The following is a 25,108-nucleotide window of genomic DNA, read 5'->3' as shown; positions in this document are numbered from 1 at the left end:
CTAAAGATAACTGTAACCATAACTATCTTGTCATCAACCCCATTAGGGACCCAAGAGGTCCCTAATATAGTACTACCTCAGTAAACTGAAAGAGTAGAGCAAAAGACTTCTAAACTATAGAAATGACAGAGACATCTGGCTCTCTGAATAGTCACCCAAGGTTCCTCTGCAATGCTGGGGCATCCATCTTCGACTATAGGCCTGGAATATATGGCAGAATTTTTTGTGAAGCAGGAATTTTGAAGGTCTGCTACCTTGTCTTGGCAAAGTTTGGTAATTGCCCTCTTGTGTTCTGCTTGTCCAATTTGGACAACATATTGTCAGTATTGATGCAAAGGCAATTTCTTGCCCAATAGGCTAGCTTTAACACATTGGAAGCACACCTCATATGGAGGTTCTTTGATACCCATCGTCCATTTTTGAAGTAAATTGGTGCTCCCAGGAGCAGACATATTTCACTGTCATGAAAAGCCTTATGTTATTAGAACTTTTAAATGCCATATTCTTTAGGTCTTTGAAGTATTTGAAGACTGTCTATCTACACACACACACACACACACACACACACACACACACATATATATATATATATATGTTTACCTTGTAAAACATACCTAACATGACTATAAGTTTGATTATTATAGATGAATAACTGCTAACCATTCTTTATTATCCTAAATTGCTTCATAGGATTATAACTTTACATTAAATTTTTAAATTATCTACATTGGTACAACAACTTAAACAAAAAATAGACATATAATACAATATAACAAAAATAATGTTAAATTTGTATTAATATCAAAATATCTTAAGTAAGAATGGAAACATATATACAATAACAAAAATCAACCTTAAATTTTTATCAATGTAAAATTCATACCAATGTAAAAAACTTTTGAGATAGTATTTATACATTAAGAGAAATTTTGAAAAGTCAGAATAAATCTGAAGGACTATAAGATTAGTGACAATAGAACAGTCCCTTAATTTTGATTTTCTTCTATCCCATACTGGGTGGCTCTTCTGACATGAGACAGAAACTTTGGATATTTTTTCAGCAAGCATGCTTGGGTTTAGGAGAGAACCATGCTCCTATTCCAAAGCCAGCTTTAAATTTTAATTGAGTTGGAACTGCAAAAAAAAAAAAATGCCCCATATGTTTGTAGAGAGCAGTATAAAAAGACATTTGAGAAGATTATAGAATTTTTTTCTTGCTAGAAATGTGTTATGCTATTAAGCCAATCATTCTTTTTTTGTGGGACATTTTCTCCAGATGATTTGTCCTTCTTGTTCAGATGCCTTATTTGTCCAGTGGTCTTCAAATTCTTAATTTGAATGCTTTTGTTCTCGTGGAAAGACAAAAATAACATTTTGCCTCAACCCTAATTTGGGGGACTTTCCCATTTTGACACGTTGTCTGATCAAATGAAAGACATTTATTAGTCTTAGAAGTTAATTTAGATGGAATGGCTATGTGTTTTGATGAGCTATCAGCTCTGCTAATTAAGCATTCTCTCCTGTTCAAATCTAATCTTCATCAGTCTTGATGGTATCCACAGCTTCTCTTCTATGGAAATAAAAGGAAAACCTTTTCCCCAATGTAACACATAGTCTGGTTTCCATTCTGAGGTCAACACATCTTTAAAGTATACAGGCTGATTTAATCCAGCAGAGTTTTTTCTACTATCCAGCATTTCTCCACAGCTGTAATTTCTTTTAACTAGCATTTAAAAAATTTAAAGCTAATAAAGCATTGTGCAGTCTATCTCTGAAAGTCTTTATTACCCCTTCTGCTTCTTAAACACATCTTACAAAGTGCAATTAGATCTTTCTATGACTGCCTGTCCTGTAGGATTTTGTGGTATACCTGTAATATACTTTATATTATAGTATACAAAAAACTGTTTCATTTTACTAGAGACATATGCTGGAGCATTGTCAGTATTAATTTGTACAGGTATTCCCATGGTGGGCATAACTTCTCATAAATGTGTAATTACAGAATCAGTCTTTTTAGAACTCAAAGCAGTTACCCATTGAAATCTGTAATATGTATCTATGGTACAGTGCACATATTTTAATTTTACAAATTCCACATAAATGAAACACATCCATCTGCCAAATTTCATTCTTTGAGTACTTTTTGGGTTACTCCCTGCAGGTAATGGAGTTTGGGTTATATAAAGAACAAGTAGGGCATTTCCTTGGTTTGTTGCCAAGTGATTAAAAAAAAATCTCCTTTCAAACTTGGCTATTAACATGGTGTTTCCTATGAAATTCTGAGGCTTTTAGGATATTTCCTACCAAGAGTTGGTCAAATTCATCATCACCTTTTGTTAGAAGGCCTTGTAGGTCCATATGAGATCTGATATGTGTTATGGATAATGGATGACTTCTATTTCTGATTATTCCTTGTAATTGAATAAATAATAAAGTTAATTCTGAATTATCTGGTATAAATTCAGCAATTTCAATATGCAAAACAACTCTTTCTGCATACTGAGAATCAGTAACTATATTAAGAGATTCTGGAATAATCTAATAATATTATGAGAATAGCATCTAATTCTGGTTTTTGAAGTGAACTTTTGAATAAATGTTTTGACCTATTTTACTTAATTTTCCTGTCTTATAACCTGCCTTTCCTGATTTAGCTGCATCAGCATAGCATGTGGGGACTCCAGAATTTGTTGTTTCCTGTACAATGTGAGGAAGGATCCAACTAGCTCTGTTTATAAACTGAAGCTTTTTGCTCTGGTGATATTTGTTGCTAATCTCTCCCAAAAAAATACTGCAAGCTCTTCGACAGTGTTCATTTTCTTCCCATAGTGAGGCCATTTCAGCATTTGTAAAAGGTACCTCAATATCTGCTGTTCCTGCTAATAGGCAAAGTCTCAACTTTCCTCCCAAAATCAATTAAGAAACCTTTTCTACATTAGTTTTTTTTTAACTCTGTGTAGTAAAAAAAAAAATGTCCATTTTTAGATAATATTTTCTCTGCATAAGAATTCTTGTAGGAGAATGCATGGAGGGAAGTCTGGCCAGGATACAATCAATCTCTGGATCTAAGTGATCTACATGTGCATTCTGTAATTTCTCTTCTACCAAAGTCAATTCTAAGTCAGTCTCAGATGATAAGTTTTTATCACCTTATAAATTTTTGAAATAAATTTCTTAGTTCTTGAGTTGTTAATCCAATTGTAGTCTTCAGACAGTTAATATCTCCTAGCAATTTTTGAAAATCATTAAGAGTTCATAATTGACCTCTCCTGATTTGTACTTTCTGTGGTTGCATTTTCTGTTAACCTATCTTATATCCTAGGAAATTAATAGAATCTACTCTTCCTAATTTTTTTCAGGAGCAATTTTTAAGCCCAAACAAGGCAAAATTTTCTTTACTTCTTCAAATATTTTTCTGAGGTATCTACATCTGAATCAGCTAGTATGATATCATCTATATAATGATAAATTATAGATTTCAGGAGCTGTTTATGAATTATTTGTAACAACTGTTGTACAAAATATTGACATAAGGTAGGACTGTTTAACATACTTCTAACAGGTCGAGAATTATTATAAGCAGGCATTGTGAAGGCAAGGTTTTTTCCATCCTGTTTTTGAAAAGGTCAGTAAAAAAAGAAGTCTTTTAAATCAATAGCTGTAATAGACCATCTTTTAAGTGATAAGGAAGGCAAGGGAATTCCAGGTTGTAGAGAGCCCATTGGCTAAATCACCTTATTAATAGCTCTTAGACCTGTTACCATTCTCCATTTTCCAGATTTCTTTTTAATGACAAATATAGGAGAATTCCAAGGACTGGTCAATTCTTCGGTTTGAGCATTTGGCTTCTCCTGTATAAGTTGTTCTAATGACAATAATTTTCTCACAAGCCGCTGTCCCATGCGCACAGGTTTGTCAGTTATCCAGTTTAAAGGTCAGGCTCTTGGTCCCCTTGGAAGACCATCAGCTGCTGTGCTCTGCTTATACCCACCCTGGATGGTCCACAGCTGTTCTTTATAATACCTTTTAATATTTCTCTCAGAAACATTCTTTATTTTAGTGTTTGTTTATGAGACTGGGGGAATAGTTCAGTAGAGAGGTGGCCATGGGCACTCCCAGCGGGCACAGGAGAGAGCAGACTCCCGGAGGAGTGGTAGCACCTTGCTGTTCCACATTTGTCACAGTGGCCGTGCTTTAAACTACGAGTGGCATGGGGGCATGTCTGTCCCCAGACAATGGCTCTGTTGCTGCTGATAAAGGTGGCTTTAACTAAATTTCTAGTGTTCCAATAATAAGATTGAAAGGCTAGGGTGAAAACCTGCGAGTTCAGAGAGTTAGAGTAGCAACTGGCTTCCTCTCTTTACTGGAGTCCCAAGGAGCCTCTCTTTCCACACTGCCCAACCAAACAAACCCAGGCTATGCTCCTCCTGCTACTTCCTGTCAACCAGCAGCTCGCTGCACCTCTCTGAGCTCAAGTTACTTTTACTTAATTAGTGGCAAGGCATCTTTACATTGTTAAACAAATGCAGACTAAGCGAATGTAACACACCTACGCCTAGTTAAACAAATATTCTACAACAGCACCTGGCGAGTCCAGAAGCCACTTCTCTCCTTGCCACTTTGTAGAGCTGGAACATGGAGTCCTTGGACTTAGGTACAGATGTATTTGGAAAGACAGGATGCATCTATCAGAAGGGAGTCTGCATGTTCTCACCTGAACACACACCCTGCGACTAGCACACATAAACATATAATTAAAAATAAAAAGTGCTTTAAGAGAATCTGTATGCCCGTCTAAGGAATTCAGAAGTTTTGGTCAGGAATGGCGAATCAACGAAGGCTTTCAATCAGTATGATATTTTGAAGTCGAGGCTGTCTTTTATAAATATCTGACACATAACAAATGAATTTGAAGGGAACAGATTTAGATAACAGCCAAGTCAGGAAGCTTTGTAAATACTCTTTCCTGCCTTTTAATGACAAAGCTTTAAATAGCTTCTCCTTGGATAAAATAGTTGACCTACTCTTAAATCAGTTTAGATATCATTGTAAAAATACTGTTTAGTGCATTGTCCTTGACATATGCCGGTTCATTAATAGATAGCCATCTGATAACAGTGGCCTATTTGCTATTATTGTTCTTCATCATCATCATCTTCATCATCATCATCATCATCACAGACATGCACACTGCCCTAGAGTATGTGTAATAGAGACAGAGGGAGCTGAATGGTCAACGGTGATTAATCCTCCCTTTCTGCTACAATGGCAACTCCCATTGTAGTCATTTGGAGTCATTTGCTGTTATGGAAAGAGATGAACTAGCAAAGAAGGCTGCTTACCTCAGAGACTATTTTGGCAACTCAGGAGTGAAATGGTGCTTTATGATCTCTGAAGTGATGGAAAGACAATGTATGGAGTCACTATCATATAGGCTGAGCAGGTTTACAATATTTTTCAACACTAGTAAGGTCAATATATCTATATTCATAAACAAGGTTCAAATTGTGTATAAATGTATATTTACTTAACCAAGTTCTTGAAGTACAGTAGATATGTCTTTAGAGTGGAGGTGGCAATATTCGACTTTGTACAGTTGACAGGAAACTAAGAAAAAAAAAAACAGAGATCATAATGAAACCAAGGCACAGGAAGCAGAAAACCTAGACCTAAAGCCACCTGTAGGACTTTGAACTGAGAAAGTGATTTCATTATAAAAATGAATAGTTTTTTCACTTAATTATAAAAATGAATAGTTACTGTCATCAGTTTTTAAAATGAGACCAATCAGAAGCCATCTAAACCATACTCTCAGAGTTTCGCTCAATGCCAGCCGTCAGCACTCAGCACAGACAAGTACTGTCATTAGTTTTGGCTGTGTTCTTCCAAGAATAAGCAGGTATATGGTGGGAAATTGCCCACTTAGAGAGTGCATTAAGGAGGAAGCCTAAGTGAAGGGCTGGGAAGAGTCCTTGTTCTGCAGCAGAGAGCACGACCTCACACGGGATAATATTTTATGACATCACAACTCGGTGGAGCTACCAGATGACAGAGAGGACACTCAGAAAAAGGAATGATTATGCTCATGGGTTTTGGAGAGCATGAACACTCAAACCATGCAGGGTGGTGGAGGAAAGAAAGCAGATGTTCAGGCTGCAAAAGGCAGCAGTTGGGGTAGGTTCTCACTTTGGCCTTTGTCAGGAGTCCCAAGAGAAAACCAAGGCTGGGCAGTGCGGTGAATGGTTCTTTTAATGGTACATGTGGGTGTGTCTGTACATATGAGGGGGGCGGGGGAGAGAGAGAGAGAGAGAGAGAGAGAGAGAGAGAAAGTGCATACAAGTGTGTGGTCTAGATATCCACCGCCTTTCTCTGGGATGATTAAGGGAGAGAGTTATTGCTTCCTGGGGCTTAAGGGCCAGGTAGTAGAAGCTGTCTCTGTATTTGTTAGCTTGAATAAGAAATCATGCATGACCCCAATGGGACCCATTAATGATATAGAAAATGTGAAATTGTATAAAAAAGAACTAATATTTATAATACAGATACTTTATGTTAGTCGAGGGAGATGCCTAGCAACCATGCAACTGGGAAGAGAGACAGAATGGGGCTGTTCTGATCGCCTGTTGTAAGGGTGATTATATCTAAGGTCAGTTACTCTCCTGTGCATGGTTCCTATTTTAACAGAGGCTTTCCAAATTACATCCTTTGAGAGAACGAGTGTTTATGTTACACCATCTGCTATATCTGGAAATAAAACAGGAAAAGCTACCCACTCTTGTTCTTAGAACCTTTGCCCAACACTGTTAATAAGAGGATTGTTTTGTAAAAGAATTGCAAAAGAAAAATCATAGATGCTACATGTTTAAGCAAATGCTCATTTCCTAAGAAATGTACATGTTCAAAACCAAGTTACATGTTCAAAACCAAGTTCCAGTAGTGTGTGTGTGTGTGTGTGTGTGTGTGTGTGTGTGTGTGTGTGTGTATTTATATTATATATTTCTGGCCCAGACAATGGAAACTAATGACTAACATTCTAAAGTTGCCCATAAAGTGTTCAGTACTGAAGGGATTCTCAATATCTTTTCATTGAAGAAAAATCATAGGTTTCAATATACATTATAAGGGGTCTTTGCTCTTGGTAAACATGCTACAATGTAACTGTGCAATATTAAGTGCCATGCCGATCACAAAAATGTGATTGAAAGTATAAAAGAGACCACTATGACAATGGGCTGGGTAAAGGTTATTTCTGTTTGATGTCAATCATCTCGTTTGTTCATTAGCTTGGCTAATTAAACTATGTATGTTCATATTTTATATTTGTACTTCTGCACTTATTCAAATCCTATTTTCAGATCCCAGAAGCTGTTAAGAATTTATTTTCCTTCAACACTTGCCAAGGTCTCATTATTTTTTGAGACAGATCTATTGGCATAATTCAGATGAAATATTAATGCATAAAAATGTCCCACATTCTAATCCCATGAGCATAGCAGTGTTTTCCCATTTGCAGGCTTTGGTAATGGCAAATATGTGTTGTGTTTCTATTTAAACCAAAATGAAAGCTAATTATGAGCAACCGGTGAATGAGCTGCCACTGTATGGGACGCTCTTGGCAACGCCACAGGCACCTGTTCCTGTAAGTGATATTCTGAGAGCTTCCATAGTTAAAGGAATATTAAGACTATGGCTGCCTTTATGTTAGAAATGCATATGGCATCATGACACACTAATTCTGCCATTTTTATCATACTACAAATTACTCTGGTATCATAAAAAAGATTAGTACTTAAATATAGGTGGCTAAATGCAGGCCTTCAGTTGTTGGCATGTGAGGGGCATGATTAATGTGTGGAATACCATGTAACACATATCCAGCATGTGCAAGACTGGACTGACATTTTTGACTAGGTAAATATGGAGCTCTCTAGAAAAGTTTTCTGACGAAGTTGGAAATGACTGAACATAAAGCAGGATGTGAGCAGACTAGGGAGCAGGCTGGGGTTCACGGAGGAAGCTGAGCATCTGTCCTTTCAGCACCCGGGTTTTCTGGGGTATACTGTCTGGTCTCTTCTCACAGAGGGCAGTGAGCTGTTTAGAGAGGATGCTGGGCTCTGGAAGACTGTACCAAGCAATTCATGTTTGTTTGAGTAGTTCTTAGGAGTATAGGTTTCTGATATTTTTACAGTATGAAGAAAAATTTGATTAAATTATAGCTTCATATTTTAACAAGTTAAAAATCAGAGTTATCTACTTTGCTTTGTACACATGTACGTGCACATATCATGTACATACACATACATGTGTGTGCATTCACACGCACAATACCACTTTTAAGGATATAGAAACTAATAGCTTCTAAAGAAGAAATATATTTTACAGATCTTCTAAAGAAGAGGCATATCTCCTCCGATTTTGGAGAATCAGATGAAGCTGACACTTCTTTGTGACTTGTAGATGTCATCACTTGGGGCTGAGGATGTAGGCTGGCAATGCGGCACTTGCCTAGCATAGGTAAAGCCTTGGATTGGATTCCTAGCACTGAAAAAAAAGTTAGCATTTAAAACATGCCATCAAACACTTGTAACAACACACGCTTTCTCTGCCTTTAGCCCCATAGACATTATGATAACTCCCTGGAATTGCCAGATTGCTACTTTTAAAAAGTTTTAAACATTCTTTGACAATTTCGTATTGCTTCTTTAAAAGAAAATAACCTAGAAAGTTCACTCTGCCAAAATTCAGTACAAATTGTGAATAGCCTATAGTGCATCAGAAGAGAGTCCTGTTTTGCTGTCAAGAAAAGAGAAAGATAACCAACTGTTTACATTTTCCTTAACATACACACTAATATGGAAAATATAGGGACTTTGTTCTTCAGAAAATAAGTTTGATCATCTAAAATTGAAACTTCCTCTCTAGTTTCTTTAAAGATAGAGTATGTTCATTCCTGAAATGTTAACAGCTAGAAGAAATATATAGGAATTGGATGACCCTGCCCATCTCATCAAGTAAGGAATAGTCTCAATCAAGTTTAATCAAAAATGCACAGAGATAACGTCTACTTTACAATGAAATTTTCAAAACCAAGGATGAGCTAAACGCATAGCACATCTCACTTGTGCTGCCTCTTTTTTTCTGCTGCCCTGGCCGTTGTGCCACGTTACAGTTCCTGGGAAGGTGGGAAAGAGAGAGAAAGGAAGGCCAAGGATGCTTCAAGCAGGTTGGAGAGGGCACCCCAATGCACCCCCTCTCTGACAGTAGCCCTCCTCCCTGAGATGGGATCTGCCCCAGGCCAGCTGGATCGGATGAACTGGTGATGGTATTGGGAATGCATGCAGGGCTGGGCACATGTAAGAGCGGAAGGAAATGCAAGCATCAGGCTCATCTCTGATAACAGCTGAAGCTGACTCAGAAGCTTGAAATTTGGAGAAAAACAAGTCTCTTCTTGTATTAGGTTGATACTGTGCTAACTATAAGGTAAACTCCGAGGAGTGTAAAATGTATAGACATTCAGAATTCCTTTTCTAAATATTTATTGAACTTATATGATGCACCAGGATCTACGTGTACTAGATACATAGCAGCAAGTAGCAAAACAAGATGGAGCAGGGATTTTAGAACAGTATATTTTAGCAGAAGAAAATATCCAATAAAATAAATGTGTAAATAACAAAGAAATTAGCTACCACGCCCATGGAGTAGTGTAAGTTACAAAAAGGGTCTGGATTGTAATTTTAAATGAATAATCAGGGAAAGGCTTCATATAAAAACTGGATATATGAGTAAACACTTGAAAGGTGTAAGAGAGGGTAAGCATTAAGGGTGCATCCCTGTGGAGAGGACAGCCAACCAGCGATGCACCTAAGCACCGATGTCTCTCAAATCAGCAAGGAGGCTGGTTGGTGTGCTGCAGGGTGGGAAGCCCTAACAGCTAGAAGAACGTCATTAACAATTTTACTATAAAATGAGGTTGCCATTTGGAGGTTTAGGCTTGTTAGTCTGGTGATAGATGTTTGGTGTCTAAATGGAGAGGGTGTGTGTGTGTGTGTGTGTGTGTGTGTGTGTGTGTGTGTATGTGTGTGTGAAGTTCAGAGATAAGAGGTGGTTATTGATGGAAACATATGTGTTGCTAGGATATAGATAGCATTTAAAGTGATGAGACCTGAGATCATTGGGGCTGCAGGCTTTCTGGATGGCAGGGAAATGGTCCACAAAGAGATAAGAATGAAATTCGGTTCAACCTAACTTAGGTACTGATGCTGGACCAAAACTTAAAAAGTCTGACACCAATTCACTTATTTTAGCATAACACAATTTTTAAAAAAAAAATGCTTTTTGATAGCAGCTAACTCAGTCCATGACTGCAATGAAACTTAAGACATGTTTCCCTTGACACAGTTTACAAAGTGCACTTGACTTCTCTTGTAAAGATGGGTTCTTTGCACTAGAAACAATGCTCAATAAAGGTCTATGGAAAGTGACCATGGCAAACATCATGTTGTAAAGTACAGTGACATCACTCACAGGGATGAGTTTTATGATCTAGAAGCAATGTTCAGTGTTTTAGGGGGGAAACATCAGGGATAACAAACAGAATAGTCTTGGGGATAAGGCTCAAACCTGGCTCAAACAGGTAGCAGTGGAGTACCAGGTTGTAAACTATGTTTTACCCCAGCATTCTGGGAGAACAGCCAGATATCTTCTCCATTTGGAGAGAGAAGGTGCGTGTTTACCATTTCCTGCCTTCTTCTGTATGTGCAAGGATCTTTTGCCCTCTACTGTTGGGCATCTGCAAGACACAGAAGGAGACAGCCCTTTGCCCATGCCACATTTAGGAGGCCAGGTAGAATGAATGTGAATATTTCAATGCATAGAACTTCAAACAGAAGACGGGGCTCCCGAAGAGAGGATTGGGGGTTGGAAACGTACTAGCACAGGGCTTTGGCAGGACTCCATGGAGTCAGCGAGGCTAAACTTTTCTATCTGAGGGAGGTTAGGGAAAAAGGCACTCACAAACTCCCTTGATATTTTCCTTCTTTATTCCTTTTCTTTTTTTTCTCTCTCCCTCTATCTCATGTTGTTTTACAGTTTTTATACCCCAAAAGAATCTTCCAGGCAGTACAGGAGTCAAAACAGTTGTATTCCATTTTCAAGTGAGTGATTATAGGGAAAAACATGTTTTTCATCTCCCTCGCATGATTAAACATTTTATGTATTACAGATGAGAAATTATCCCAAGAACCCACATATATTCATACTGAAGCAACTTGTTATCGATTAACCATGTGGCAATTGAGGTGTTCTTGTCAGGTCTTTCACTGGCAGGCTGCATTTTGCAGTTACAAATAAAGGCCCAATTACTTTATTATTTATCTTGAAAGGTAATATTATAAGTAATCTTAAAGAAATAAAACCTAAACTTTTATATATGAAAAAGTATCAGTCAGCTCTACTAAAATCTTTAGGGTACATATCCATTCATTAATAGTTGTTTCATCAGGAGATTGAGGACAAAAATGGGCATAAGAAATTAATCATCACCTTTGGTCATCAACCAAACCTAGCATGGAGAGTACATCAACTAGTAATAATTGGGCTGCTTTGTTCTTGTTCCCTGATCTTAAAGAGTTCTACTTTTAACTATGTGCCTTTTTAAAACTTTAGATTGTCTTCTTGGCTTTTTCACCTCAAACGTATTTAACAAAAGCATCTTAGTCTAACTTAGTTATTTTCAAAGGTTTGTTTCAACTGTAATGCACTCCGAGACATGTGAACACATCTCTAGACATTAAGGTTAAAAGAGTTTAAACTAGCTGAGCTTTGGGACTCAGTTGTTAGCCATTAACTTGACCTACAATCCATGCATCTCCTTAGGTGTGACTCACAGGCCCTGGTTATGAAACATATCCTTTATACTTGGTTTTATTCATCAAAACTCTGTATAAACTCTCATTATTATTATCAAATTAGACAGTGCAGCTTAGGTCGGGGTCATCGTCTTGACAATCCACAGGTAAAAGTACCCAGTAGAACAGGATGTTTTCAAGAGAGAAACATATTATATTACGGGCAGTGGAGATCTTCCTACATTCACTCACGCCATGCTAGATACCAGAGAAAGAGAGCCGCAGTAAATGTGTAAGGGCACAGCAGAAGCAAAAGACATCCCGGGGTCTGTGTCCTGTGGCCCTGCCTAAACGAGACTGGCCCATCAGAGGATTCCCTTCTGCTGGGCTGACACCTGGAACTTCACTTACAACCCGCTGCTCCTCTGGTGTGTCCCACATCAGAAATGGGTCTCATAGGAACAGATTTCGGCCTCAACATACAAAATAATATTCTAACAACTGTGCCTGTCAGCCACCGTAGAGGCTGCCTCTCTGACTTTTGAAAGCCTCAACATAGTCTAGCAGATCCATCTCATGGGATCCGAGGCTATCAGCAAGGAGAAGCAGGAACGAGCCCTGCTAATTTAGGTGTCGCCCAAGAAATATATCACACACTACATCTCAGAGGCTGTCTGCGTACTGTCTTGTGTACACTCAATTGAGAGCCTAGTAATCGTGTACTTAGACAAATGTTAGCCAAATAGTCTGGGTTCTGGGTGACAGATAGCATTGTCCCTGAGGAGAATGACACCAACTTCATCCCCACACAGGCTTTTGGTGACAAGGCAGCCTTTTAACTGCTGATCTCCACAGTCGTCATTTTTTATTTCCACCCCTATGCAACTTGGAGATACTGCTTGACGTTCAGAACAAACTGTACCAGGGAACTCACAGCTCTTCCGGGGCGCTGCTCTATTATTACACACATGAGCGTGGGAATGATGGGAGGAAGAGAGGTCAAAGGAAGAGGTGATTGAAGGCAAGTGGGTGGGACTCGCTTAAACTGCACCATTCGGGCCCCGAACACCCACAACCGTGTTCCCTTTTGGGATGTTAATACAGAAAGTATATGCATAAAACAGAAAAGTAATAATTCTTTTCAAAGGATTATTGAAAATCCACCAATGAGAAAGTTTATGTATCCCTTAGAGATAAGCATAGTGTGAGTCATAGTTAATATATTTGAAAGTTTGAGTTCTGAGCATATTACTTTGTGTTTCTATATACAAAAAGGATTATCATATTATACTCTTAGTGACATGAGTTAGGCTTTTTGTTTATACTTCATCTTATCCCATGAAAATTGAGAAGCAGCTTCTCAAGCATGAACACTCCTTCACGCCCCTTAGCTTTGAAGAGAGCAAGGAGACTCGGGGTGATTCAGAGTTGTAGACATCTGTGATTTTCTCAAGACTGAAGAGCTCAATAGAATCCTAGAGAAGTGACTCTCATGAGTCGCTACGTCGTAGGAGAGGTTGTTGTTTGCTGTTGCCGCTGTTGAGAGCACTAGGAGTTCTCAAAACTTTGATTTTCTCTCTAGCATATCATTAAAACCTAAAAAAAAAAAAAAAGTGACACAAACTATCTTTCTTCAGCCAGCCAGGTAGAGAATTTATACAAGTTAAAAACCACGCAATCCACGTGTCAAGGAAGACTTTGTGAACAGCTTAACTGAAATCGTGAGGTGGGAGCTGGGTGTCCTTTCTCGGTGAGGAGTGCTGGGGGGCAGGACGAGTGGTTTGGAACACCCGGCAAGTCGCTTGTTGGAAACGCCCATCTGGCTTGCTCTTTATGAGCCAGAGATAGAAAAGGCGTGGCAAAGGGCTGAGACACCTTCTCAGCCCTTCACGGCGTGGCACATGGGGAGTTGCTAGCTGACAGGAGCCCTGCTAACCAGAGATACCTCTGCGACCTTAGCCTAATCTGAGCCGCGCCTCCACCAGGCCAGCCTTCAGCATGCTGTCCTACTCCAAAAATTGGACCATTTCACACAGGTGGTGGGCTTTTCTCGCCAAACATGGGAGACAGCTCAACAAAGGACAACATAAAGCACAGATGCTTAAAAATCATTACCAGAGTCTGTCCAGCTGTAGGCTCTAGGCAGCTGCCCTGAGTACATCCTTCCAGAGAAAGTGAGGAAGAAGGAAGGTTTTTGTTGTTTTTTGGTTTTGTTTGTTTGCTTGGTTGGTTGGTTGGTTTTTGTTTTGTTTTTCGAGATGTCTAGATATGTATTCCTTCCCCTCCCCTCTTTTCACAAATTCCGTCCACCAGAAGTAAAGTGTGGGGGATCCCTAACCTGCTTTAAAGACAGTGCAAGAGCGTGAGAAAGAGCTCAGTTGTTGCTGTTCAGACAGGAGGATCTGAGTTTGCCCTCAGCATTCGTGTGAAAAGCCAGACGTGGTGGTGTGTGCTTGAGTTTGGTCCCAGCATCTATGTGAAAAGCGAGACGGGGTGGTGTGTGCTTGAGTTTGGTCCCAGCATCTATGTGAAAAGCGAGACGGGGTGGTGTGTGCTTGAGTTTGGTCCCAGCATCCATGTGAAAAGCCAGACATGGTGGTGTGTGCTTGAGTTTGGTCCCAGAATCTGTGTGAAAAGCCAGATGGGGTGGTGTGTGCTTGTGATCCCAGTCACGGGGAAGCAGAGACAGCCTAGCAAACTTTGTAGACCATTGGCCAGTAAGACACCTTGTGGACAGCTTCTGAGGGATGGCACCCAAGATTGTCCTCTGAGTTCTACGTGTTCCGACAGATCCATGTGTACTTGTCCCACACATGTACCTACTACACATATGTGAAAAGAAAAGAAAAAATATACTGGATTTTTGTGGCTCCCAGAAATTCATTTCAATTCAAGGCAAGGCTTTCCAGTGGAAACCATGGCAATGTTTTCCCTCTGGAATGGAGGACCCCGGAAAGTAAGGTTCAAGCATTAAGATGTATGGAACCATGCTCCTCACCCCCATGTGTTTTGATTTGCTAATGCAGAAGTAGATTTGATAGCAAAGAAAATCACTAGTTCCAACTGCCTCGCTGGAGAGCATAGCCCCACTGCTGTCCTGAGCCAGGCCTTGCACCTTCCTGCCATGGGACCGCTGCATAGTTGCTCCTTCCACTTGAAGCTCTCTGCCGTCTCTTGCCAACTACCCTGTCCCCATTTGCCTAGTTAACTTCTCTGGGTTCAGTACATCACAATTTGAACTCTGCTTCCTCCCTGACTGGTGTGATCCTGCTAACCCCTATTGAAGACATCCTCCTTCCAGGAATGTCAGCAGCCACCTTACATCTCTTCATTATTACTTACTTTTAATTAACATGGTTGGGACTTGCTCCTTAGGATTTCACAGGATCCCAAACTACCAAGTGTCTACCATGGGGCAAGTGCTTAGTAACTATTTGATGACTTCTTGAGTGAATGAAGGCATGCGTGCATTGCTTCCACTCTTCTTAGTTTACTTCAGATCTGTTGCAGTCGAGAATTAACAGTAACTTGAAAAGTTTTATAACCAAATGTCACTCTGACGTTAACCCAGTAAGTAGGAAAGGGTGATGGCGCCTACCTGAAGCAGTGATAAAGGCACAGTCAAGAACCAAAACTGTGCCAGCAGCTAACCCCAGAGGCCTCTGGGAAAGAACAGTCTAGTGCCTGTGGCCAGAGTAAAAAGCCAGGTGCCATTTCCAGGACAGTTGCAGTGCTTTTGTTTGAATCCATTACAATTTCTAGGTGGATCTTCAATCTCTAGATGTTTTAATGATGTTATCATCTAACTGGAAAAAAAAATTAACACTCTGTGGTCCAGGAGGCAGTGATTAAATATCATACAGTTTGAACTTTTGTGTAGTTTTTGGTATCTCATCCAAATTAATTTTTTTAAAGGGCACATCTGACATACAGAGAATTCTCAGAAAGTTTACTAAGACTCAACTGTCCGGATAGTGAGCTGGCCCGTGTACTAGGGGCTCTACCACAGTGCTTTCAAGGGTGCTAACTTGAATGATAAGCTAATTTTAGAAAGCAGCAAGCAGTTTCAGGTCAGTTTAAGACAGGCGGGAAACGCCAATAAATGATTACCATCAGAAAAGATGATTGATTATCCATCATGTAAAATAGTTTTCCTCTTTTAATGATAAGCGTGAAGCTCCTGGCTTTGGGCGAACTAGGTTGGCATTCTACCACTGAGGTACATGCCCTGAACTAAAGTGCATCTGAACAAAGTATTTAAGCCCTGAAAGGACTTTGTCTCCCTAGATTTTATTTGTTTGCTGAGAAAAAGTGTGAAGGCGAGCTTCCTAATGCTGGGATTACAGGTGTGTGCTGCAACATCTGGTTTGATATTGATATCAAATAGAAATTAACTGACCGCTTCTCCATTATTTCTTACTCGATGGAGATGATGAACTACTAGACTCAATTGTGAGGACATCTGATACCTAGGAGACTTGAAGACTGCTGTGCCAGAACCTGAAAGTGATTTTGAAAAGCTTTTGGAAAAGGCTTTCTGTTATGTAAAGAGTTCAGATAAGCGATACCAGCTGATTCCAAAGAAAGCCAAGGGCATACTCTCTAGTATCTGAAAATACATTATACTACTTAAGATGGTTTATTGATTTAGAGATCATACTATTTAAAATAGTTAATTGAGTTAGCATTGAAATTGATTTAGACTTTGTTTGACGTCGATTTTATATTGGAGTTAAGATATTGTAAGTTCTAGGGCAGGTGGTGGTGGTACATGCATTTAATCCACATACTCGGGAGGCAGAGGCAGGTGGATCTCTATGAGTTCAAGAACTGGTCCACAAAGTGAGTTCCAGAACAGCCAAGATTACAGAAAGAAAATAAACCCTGCCCCTCCCCCAAATAAAAGATATTGTAAGTGTATTACTTTACAAAAAGTAATTTTAGGAGCTTTTACAGAAGAACCTATCTTATGCTCTCTTTGTCTCAGTTAACCTTTAACTCCCAAAGTTAACTCAGTACAGGATAATGCCTTATGGAGAAATATTCTGCTATTGGGGATGTTTGTACACTGATGTGAATAAAAGCAGATGCTGTGTGGGACAAACATTGCAGCTGCTTCATGGTGGGACACGAAGGGAACCTGCTGCGAGACAGTGGTCATGTGCCCTGCTACTTATATTGTATTGTTTTAATAAAATGCTGATTGGCCAGTAGCCAGGAAGGAAGTAGAGGTGGGGGCGATAAAAACAGGAGAATTCTGGGAAGAGGAAAAGGTCAGCCTGCAGTCATCATGGAGGAAGCCAGACACAGAGGAAGCAAACTGAGAATGCCTCACTGATAAGAGGTACCAAGCCACGTGGCTAACATAGACAAGAATAACAGGCTAATTTAAGATATAAGAATTAGTTGATAAGAAGCCTGAGCTAATAGGCCAACCAGTTGATAATTAATGTAGACTTCTGTGTGTTTCTTTGGGACTGAATGGCTGTGAGACCAGGTGGGACAGAAACCTCTGTCAACAAATGGCACCCAACATGGGGCTCGAACCCACAACCCTGAGATTAAGAGTCTCATGCTCTACTGATTGAGCTGTCAACAGGGACCTCCTTTCCAGGTGTTTATATGCTACAGGGCTCTTGGCTGGGTGCCATGAGAGAGCAGGAGGGAACACCTGACCCTCACCAGGGCTTTGACTTTACTAGAGCAACAGAACCAGGGCTGGCAGGGTAAATGAGAAATGAGATAGAGCAGGCTAAAACTCCGAGGGAATTTGGCAATCAGAGCTAGTCCAGATTAGAATTCACTTAGATTTGAAACATTAAAAAAACAAACACACCACGTCTCATGAAATAGCTTCTGCCAACATTCATATGGGGTTCTCATCAGGTTCTCTGATGTCAGGGCCTGAGTGAGCAAGGGTTGACACCACTCACTATGCAAACCAAAGGCCTGCTATGCTCCTGCTCCACACTGGACTAGGAGGCAGGTGACAGCGGTTCTCCAGGAGCTGGCAGCCAAATCCAAGTTCCCTTGGCACAAAGATTAAACAAAACACTTGCAGCAGGAACTCAAAGACTCCTTCTTTGAGATACAAATTCCCCCAGAAAATGAAAGTTACTCCACAGTCAAAGACATAGACAAGGGGGAGGCGTTCTTCCTCATTTTATCAAATCTTAATAGGACATTTCCCCTCTAGGAATAATTGTATCCAACTGTAGATAAGCAAACCTATTTGGATCCAGATACAATTCCTTGAATGGTGTATCTTGCTGAGTGGTTGCTTCATCTATTGGCACATATCTGTTTCACATTTCTGTCTTGGCTACTTATTTTCTATATTTCGTAAAGCACAATTCTACAGGGAAGAAGAATGGAGTGGAAGGTGACACGGAAAGCCACCAGTGGAAAAGCCACAGCAATCTTCCAGTTAACCCAGAGCCCAGTGAAAACAGGCTCCTTTCAGAGTTCATGTAGATGGCCTAGGAAGGTTCTCAACCTTCTAATGCTGTGACCCTTTAGTACAGTTCCTCGTGTTGTGGTGACCCCCAACCATAAAATTATTTTTGTTGCTGCCACATAACTGTAATTTTGCTATTGTTATGTAATGTAATCCATATAGCGTACATATATGAGTCTTCCAATGGTCTTTGAACCATATAAGGGTTGTTTAACTCTCCAAAGAGGTCATGACCTACAAGTTGAAAACCTTTGGTCTAACAGATGTCCTTCTAGTGAAGACAGTAGAGCCAATCTACTGATTCTAGAGGCCCCATCCAGGGGAATGTGGTGTTCTGATCCCCCAGACATACTGCAAAGACCCTCAGCATGCATCAAGTCACTCATCCCTTAGGGGCCCCAGCAGCATCTAGAGCACTAAAGAACCCACTGTGGGCTAATAGACCCCATCTCTCTGCAGATGGCGGTGCATTGCTTCTCATTCTCTTTCTCTGTGAGTTAGGTAAACAATGCATCTCCAGTACTCAGTGCAAGCCATCAGAGCCAGTAGCTTCTGATTTTCACATCTCTCTGGTAATAAAAATACAAAAGATCACCATAGTCTTCTCTCCAGGACCATGTCAAGGTTGAGAAGACCTTCCTACCCCAATAGTAGAGAAAGCTAATAGAATATGCCTTGCTATGTGTAGGGAAGACCTCCTTTCTCAGATCATGACTTCAAGAACACTAAGGACAGTGTTTCCTTGGGAACTGACATACAGCAGGCAAGGCTAAGATATGTGTCAGAGCCCTTTCCTGCTCCTATGCCAACCTTCTTGTCCTCGAGTTTTGCATACCCTTCCCATAGTCTGCTCTGGTCCTTGCCCTTCCCCTAGACATGCAATCGCTGCTTACCCGATGTTCCAAGTAGTTCTTGAGTTCTTTGAAGCGTAATTTTGCCTGTTTTCCCCTCGACTGTGCTTCACTTGCATTTCTTCCTTGTTTATGTATTAAGTGCCCTATTCAGTAATGGGATTTTTTGTAGCAAAGATACACCTCTGCCCATCTTATTCGAGCCATGTCATGGTATTGTAGTACAGAATTTGATTCACTACTAGCATCACTCCCCTGCACCCATGACAGACAAAGACTGCAGTGTCTCCTGGAGAACTAGACTTGAGAGTTTGCTCATCCTACTGTGGTTATGGGAGAGAAGATTGGTGATGAGAGTTCAGAAGTCCAGTTAGGAATTTGTTTCTTCCCATTGGTTGCAATTAAAAATGTGAGTATTGAGGGCGCGCTCCAACTGAACCTTGTTTTCCTTCTTTCCGTAGCACCTGAGATTCTCCGAGGCTGTGCCTATGGACCCGAAGTGGACATGTGGTCTGTAGGAATCATCACCTACATCTTGTAAGTGGCAAAAGGCAACCTTTATGCAAACAGTCTTTGTATAACATTTTCTAGGTATTACTAATTCTCATGACAACCATGTTGACCTCTGACTTCTTGTGATGTTCCTTTTTTACAATCACCGCACTGATATAGCATAGTCTCAAATGATGTGATGTTCCGTTTTACACTAACTGTGCCTAAAGCTAGTCTCAAAATCAGTATTGATTCTTACTGTCGCATTTCCCTGCAGGTGAGAAGCTGTCCAGGGCTTTTCCTTAGCTGATTTTCCCGTATAATAAACCCACATCTGGGAACGTAGTGCACGATCGTGATAGATGTGAAACCCAAGTCCACCTGCCACACTCCTTTGTTTATGTATTTGAATCTTGCTGAACAGACAGGTAGCCCTTTAAGGAGATCTGCTATTTACTTCTTAAGAAATCCCAAACTAGCACGTTTCTTCTCAAAATATTTTGAGCGCATTTACCTATTGATTTATTTCCCTACGTGTTAAGGTTTCAAGGGTCTTGAGCTAAACGCCGAATAAAATGAGCTGATGATAATTCATTCTCTGTCCACTCCAACTCCATTACTGAGCTGCTGTCTAATAAAAAATAATTTCAAGAACTTTGCGGAGTGGGTGATGGAATTGGAGGTAACAGTGAGGGAAATCATGTATGGTGGTGGCCTTAGAAAGCTAAAGCAAGAAGGTATCAGTGCACCCGAGAGTTACTGCACAGTGAGACACTTGTTGGCCATTTGGCAGGGAATGCAGTTAGTTTGGGAACCTATCATATGCAGCTGTGTAGAGAGATTTTCCAGGGTTCTGAGAGCCGGTTATCTATAGGTGATCTGCCTTCACCCACTGTATAGCAGAGCGACTTACACAAGTGGTATTTACCTTCTCACAGTCTCAGAGGCTAGAAGCTGTAGGTCAGCGTGGCTGCAGGGTTGGACTCGGCAGGGGGGCTTCTTCTGGGGTTTCAGAAAAGTTCTTTTGTTCTGTGTCCTCATATGGCAGAGAGAGAGGCAGGGGGAGAGGGAGAGAAAGAGAGAGAGAGAGAGGAAGAGAGAGAGAGAGAGGAAGAGAGAGAGAGAGAGAGAGAGAGAGAGAGAGAGAGAGAGAGAGGAAGAGAGAGAGAGACAGAGAGAGAAAGAGAGAGAGAGAGAGAGAGAGAGAGAGAGGAAGAGAGAGAGAGACAGAGAGAGAGAAAGAGAGAGAGAGAGAGAGAGAGAGAGAGAGAGAGAGAGAGAGAGAGAGAGAGAGAATCTTTGCTATGATGTGCCAGGTGGTGGTGCACATCTTTAACCCCAGCACTCAGGAGGCAGAGGCAGGCAGATCTCTGTGCCTCTGTGCGTTTGAGGCCAGCCTGCTCACCCCTGTGTGCTGACGCTCCCCTCGCCCAGGTGGCTCAGGTGCAGGGGTCTCTGCAGACTTAGCAAATGAGAGTGCATTGCTGAGGTTTATTTCACTTCCAAGTTCCGCCTTCTCCCAGATGACTCCAGAATGTTTGGATGAGACAGATACTTTCTCATGGAAACAGGTCATGGAAAGAGGGCATGGGGAAAGACTTCTCCCAAGGAGTTGCCATTTCAGGAAACATTTAATTTTTCATGCTCTGGGGCAAACTGGCTTAGAGGAGGAGTTGAAGAGGATATCTTTTAACTTTTTGTTATTTTCCCATTTGAAACATGGGAACATGTATAATATATGCCTTGAAAGATTTTTTTCTTATGTAATATTTTATTGATTATTTAGGAGTTTCACATAATGCACCCCAATCACATTCAATTCCCAGTCTTCCCAGGTTCACCCCTTCCCCAAAGAAAAGAAGAAAAGAGAAAGAGAGGAAGGAAAAACTACCAAATCTAATTTGTGTGGCCCATATACCCGCTTGGAGCATGGTTGATTTCCCAGAGGCCAGCCCCTTATAAAGAAAACGGAGTCCTTCCACACCCGCGCCCCTAGAAAGGCCTTTGGTTTCTTTAACTGCCTTTCCCACCTGTGATCCAGAAGAGCGCTTGTCTCTCACCAGAGCAGGCTCGGAAACCCCAGTGCAGACTCCAGCTTTTCCTGCCCCCTTATGTAAGATGTCAGAGGTGTTTCCCTGTTCTCACACTCTCTGTTTCTTTCTCTCCTGACCCTATAGTAGAAAGCGTAAGGTGAATCTGATCAGACATCTTTAAAATGAGGGCCATTTACAAGAATGAAGTCAGTCCGCGCTGCTCGCCTGTTGACGGCCTGTGGTGACTGATTTAATAGCTTCATCTCTATTTGTCTCAGTCTGAAATCCAAACCAGGATAATGTATGGAAATATCTAACTTTTACTAACTTTTGTAGATTTATATTTCTGTCTACTTTTAAACCTGTATTCTTAAACTCTTCCGTTTTATACTAAATTGAGGTCCTATCAATCTGTATAATACTTTTTTAATTTTCAAGAAAAATCTGCTGGAAAAATCATTACCATAACGTCTATTAATACTAGCAATTTTAATTAGATAGTATTTTTGTGCCTGTTGTTGTTATAGCTTTTAAAAGAAATGTGGTTTCACTATTCTTACTTCCTGCAGGTGAAGTTTAGGTTTTATGTTGTCAGTTATAAATTCTAACAGAACAATCATATACTTGTACAGGTAGAGTTACTTGTAGAGAATATAGAAGAAAGATTTTTGAATTTTTGCAGAAATTAGATGAAGTATACCTCATCTTTTAAAGATATTTGATTCTATCTTTTCCCTCCAGACTTTGTGGATTTGAACCATTCTATGACGAAAGAGGCGACCAGTTCATGTTCAGGAGAATTCTGAATTGTGAATATTACTTTATCTCCCCCTGGTGGGATGAAGTATCTCTAAATGCCAAGGACTTGGTAAGCGTGACCCAAACAAAATGAGATAAATAATTTTTCACTAAGAAACAGTAAAAAGACGTTTTAGAATAGGCTGCTTTTGACATAACATTGCTTCTTTGTAACTTTAAGGAATTTTCACTTAAAAGGAACACTGATGCATTTTCATTTTGAAGCATGAGAAGTCGATATCCCTTCAGTCCTCGTTAGCCAAATCACCATAATAGCATTAGTTCCAGAACCTTTCCTACCTGGTAAATAGAAAGTCTTTCAAATAACACTGCTCTCTGGAGCCCAGACACCAGTCACACAGAATTCTGCTTTGATGTGGTTTATTCACCTAGATGTAGGTGTACTTCAAATAAATATAATTGGATTTTCAAAATTTTTAAACCTATTAAAATATTCTGACAGTAGCATGAGCCCTGTTATGCACCACTGGAATTATAAACAAGATCCACTCTATTAATAGAATGGTTTATGGTTTGCTTTGCGCTGCTTCACATTCAAGCTAATACTGAAGCCTATTGATATTCGAGAAGTCCCTTCGAGAGAGAACTCTTGTCTCTTCTAGTAGAAGGATGCTTGTGTACAATCACAGCCACCATTCCTCTGGAGAGATTTTAAAAATGTGCCAAAATAATGGAGTTGATTTTTTCAGGTGATAGGGAATTTTAGGAGCTTTCAAGTCATGGATTTGCTAAGTGTGCCAAAGTTTACAAAGATTTCCAGCAGAAAGGCACTACTAGAACTCACTCAAAGGCAGATGGTGGTGGCGCACACCTTTAATCCCAGCAATCAAGAGGCAGGTGCATCTCTGTGAGTTCGAGGTCAGCCTAGTCTACAAGAGCCAAGAAGAGCTAGTTCCAGGACAGGCTCCAAAGCTACAGAGAAACCCTGTCTCAAAGCCCCTGTCCCCCAAACCAAAAAAACCTCACTTTCTCGAGCCCCTTTCCCAGGACTTATCCCTCCAAATACTTCTCCCTTTTCTCTCTGTTATTCCGTGGAACATATTCTTCAGGATCTGTGACTTTTCTCATGTGAGCAGGAAGGGCGGCAGTCTATATAGGTATGTAGCTGTGTAACCCCACTCCTGAATACACCCGCTTCTTTCCTCCTCAGCCACCACTGTCTCAAACCAGCTCCCACCCTCTCCCACCCGGCCCACAGCCACAGCTTCCTGTCTGGTCTCCCTGCCTCTTCTTGTACCCTTCTAAAGTACGCTCACATAGAATCCAGAGATCTCTGCCTGACACTAACCGGTGTCTGCACTGCAAGCGTGAACCAGAAAGCGCTTCATGACATCTGCTTGTTATTTAACTTGCTGTTTGATTCCATTAACCTGTTTTCACTTTTGTGGGTTTTTAGGGCTAGAAAAGACCTCATAGCTAAATGATCAAGAGTATCTTATTTTACAAGAGCAGGGTCTAGGGACATTCTGGAGTCTCCACAAAGTCGTCCATAAGATGAACTTCACATAATGGAAGCCTGAGTTTGACTTCAAGCTCTACTAATTACCAAGTATTTGACTTAGTAGCTAAGGTCTTGGAACATTTTTCGGTTCTTCACTTATGAGTTGGAGCTGGTCCATATGTTTCTGTGGCTGTGCTGTGAAGGTAGTTAAAGGCATAACCAGGACATGTGCCTCGCTGAGTCCAGGTAGTGCCTCCATCATACCAGGCCACTGCTTCTGAGCCCAAGGCTGGGAAGCATTTCATTTGTTGGTCTTCCTGACAACTCCCTGTCCATCTTCACAAGAGTAAAACTTCCAGAACGGATTACCTTTAGTTAAGTTTAGTCATACCAGGCATGTCATAAGCTCAAGCTTCCTTTTTATCCGAAAGTGACTTTTATTCCAGCTCTGAACTTATTCCTTAAGTGCTTTCAACGAGTTAAAGAAATTAACTATAAATCTCGAGGGAATCATAAAAAATAGTACTCAGTAAGGACTTGAACACTAACTTTTGTTTGTCATTTAATCTCCCCAAAAGAATGTTGGGACCTGAAAGACTATTCTAGAGAGATGTAGTTCAAGTTCTGAATTCTAAGTGATTTCATAATGTGGCCTAGAATTATTCCGATGCCGGTTCTGCCTTCAAAAGGCATCTGGTCAGTAGACAAGCCAGGACCTAATTCTTTGGCCTCTGTGGAAAGAAATCTGTGGGTTTGGCATGCTAGGTGGTAAGTGCCCCAGTCTTCCAGGACACCCTCAGCTGCTGCTTCCGTGAGTAGGCCCCACTCCTGACAGTGTAAGCTCTTTCAAAAGCATGCACTTAGTGCTGTTGCTAAGAAGTAGGGTAATAACTGGATATTCACAGTCTGAAGGCAAGCTCAGCTTCTCTAAGTCTATATTTCTTTATGATTGCAGGTCAGAAAACTAATTGTTTTGGATCCCAAGAAACGACTGACTACATTTCAAGCCCTCCAGCACCCGTGGGTCACAGGGAAAGCGGCCAACTTTGTGCACATGGACACGGCTCAGAAGAAGCTCCAAGAATTCAATGCTCGGCGCAAGCTTAAGGCAAAACATGTGTTTTTGTTGCTTGTTGTTGTTTTTAAGATGTTTTTTCTTCCTT

The 25,108-nt window shown here is 40.6% G+C and overlaps 1 protein-coding gene across 3 annotated transcripts in view; it reads left to right on the top strand.

Annotated features, from left to right (window-relative positions):
* The window catches only part of Camk4 (calcium/calmodulin dependent protein kinase IV), a 233,821-nt gene that overhangs the window by 197,007 nt on the left and 11,706 nt on the right, over positions 1–25,108 (top strand). For all 3 annotated transcript variants that reach the window (XR_015734720.1, XM_087896176.1, XM_087896175.1), the window contains 3 exons: positions 19,622–19,697; positions 22,427–22,553; positions 24,901–25,053. Coding sequence is in view for 2 of the 3 variants with exons in the window: in XM_087896176.1 (XP_087752302.1) it covers positions 19,622–19,697; positions 22,427–22,553; positions 24,901–25,053 (356 nt within the window). In the remaining variant the exon portion in view is untranslated. The remainder of the gene's footprint in view (positions 1–19,621; positions 19,698–22,426; positions 22,554–24,900; positions 25,054–25,108) is intronic.

The sequence above is a fragment of the Myodes glareolus genome, chromosome 13, assembly GCF_982192425.1.
Source record: "Myodes glareolus chromosome 13, mMyoGla1.1, whole genome shotgun sequence".
Classification (NCBI taxonomy): Eukaryota; Metazoa; Chordata; class Mammalia; order Rodentia; family Cricetidae; genus Myodes; species Myodes glareolus.
Note: the sequence above shows the minus strand (reverse complement) of the source record. Positions and strands in the feature narration are given on the sequence as shown.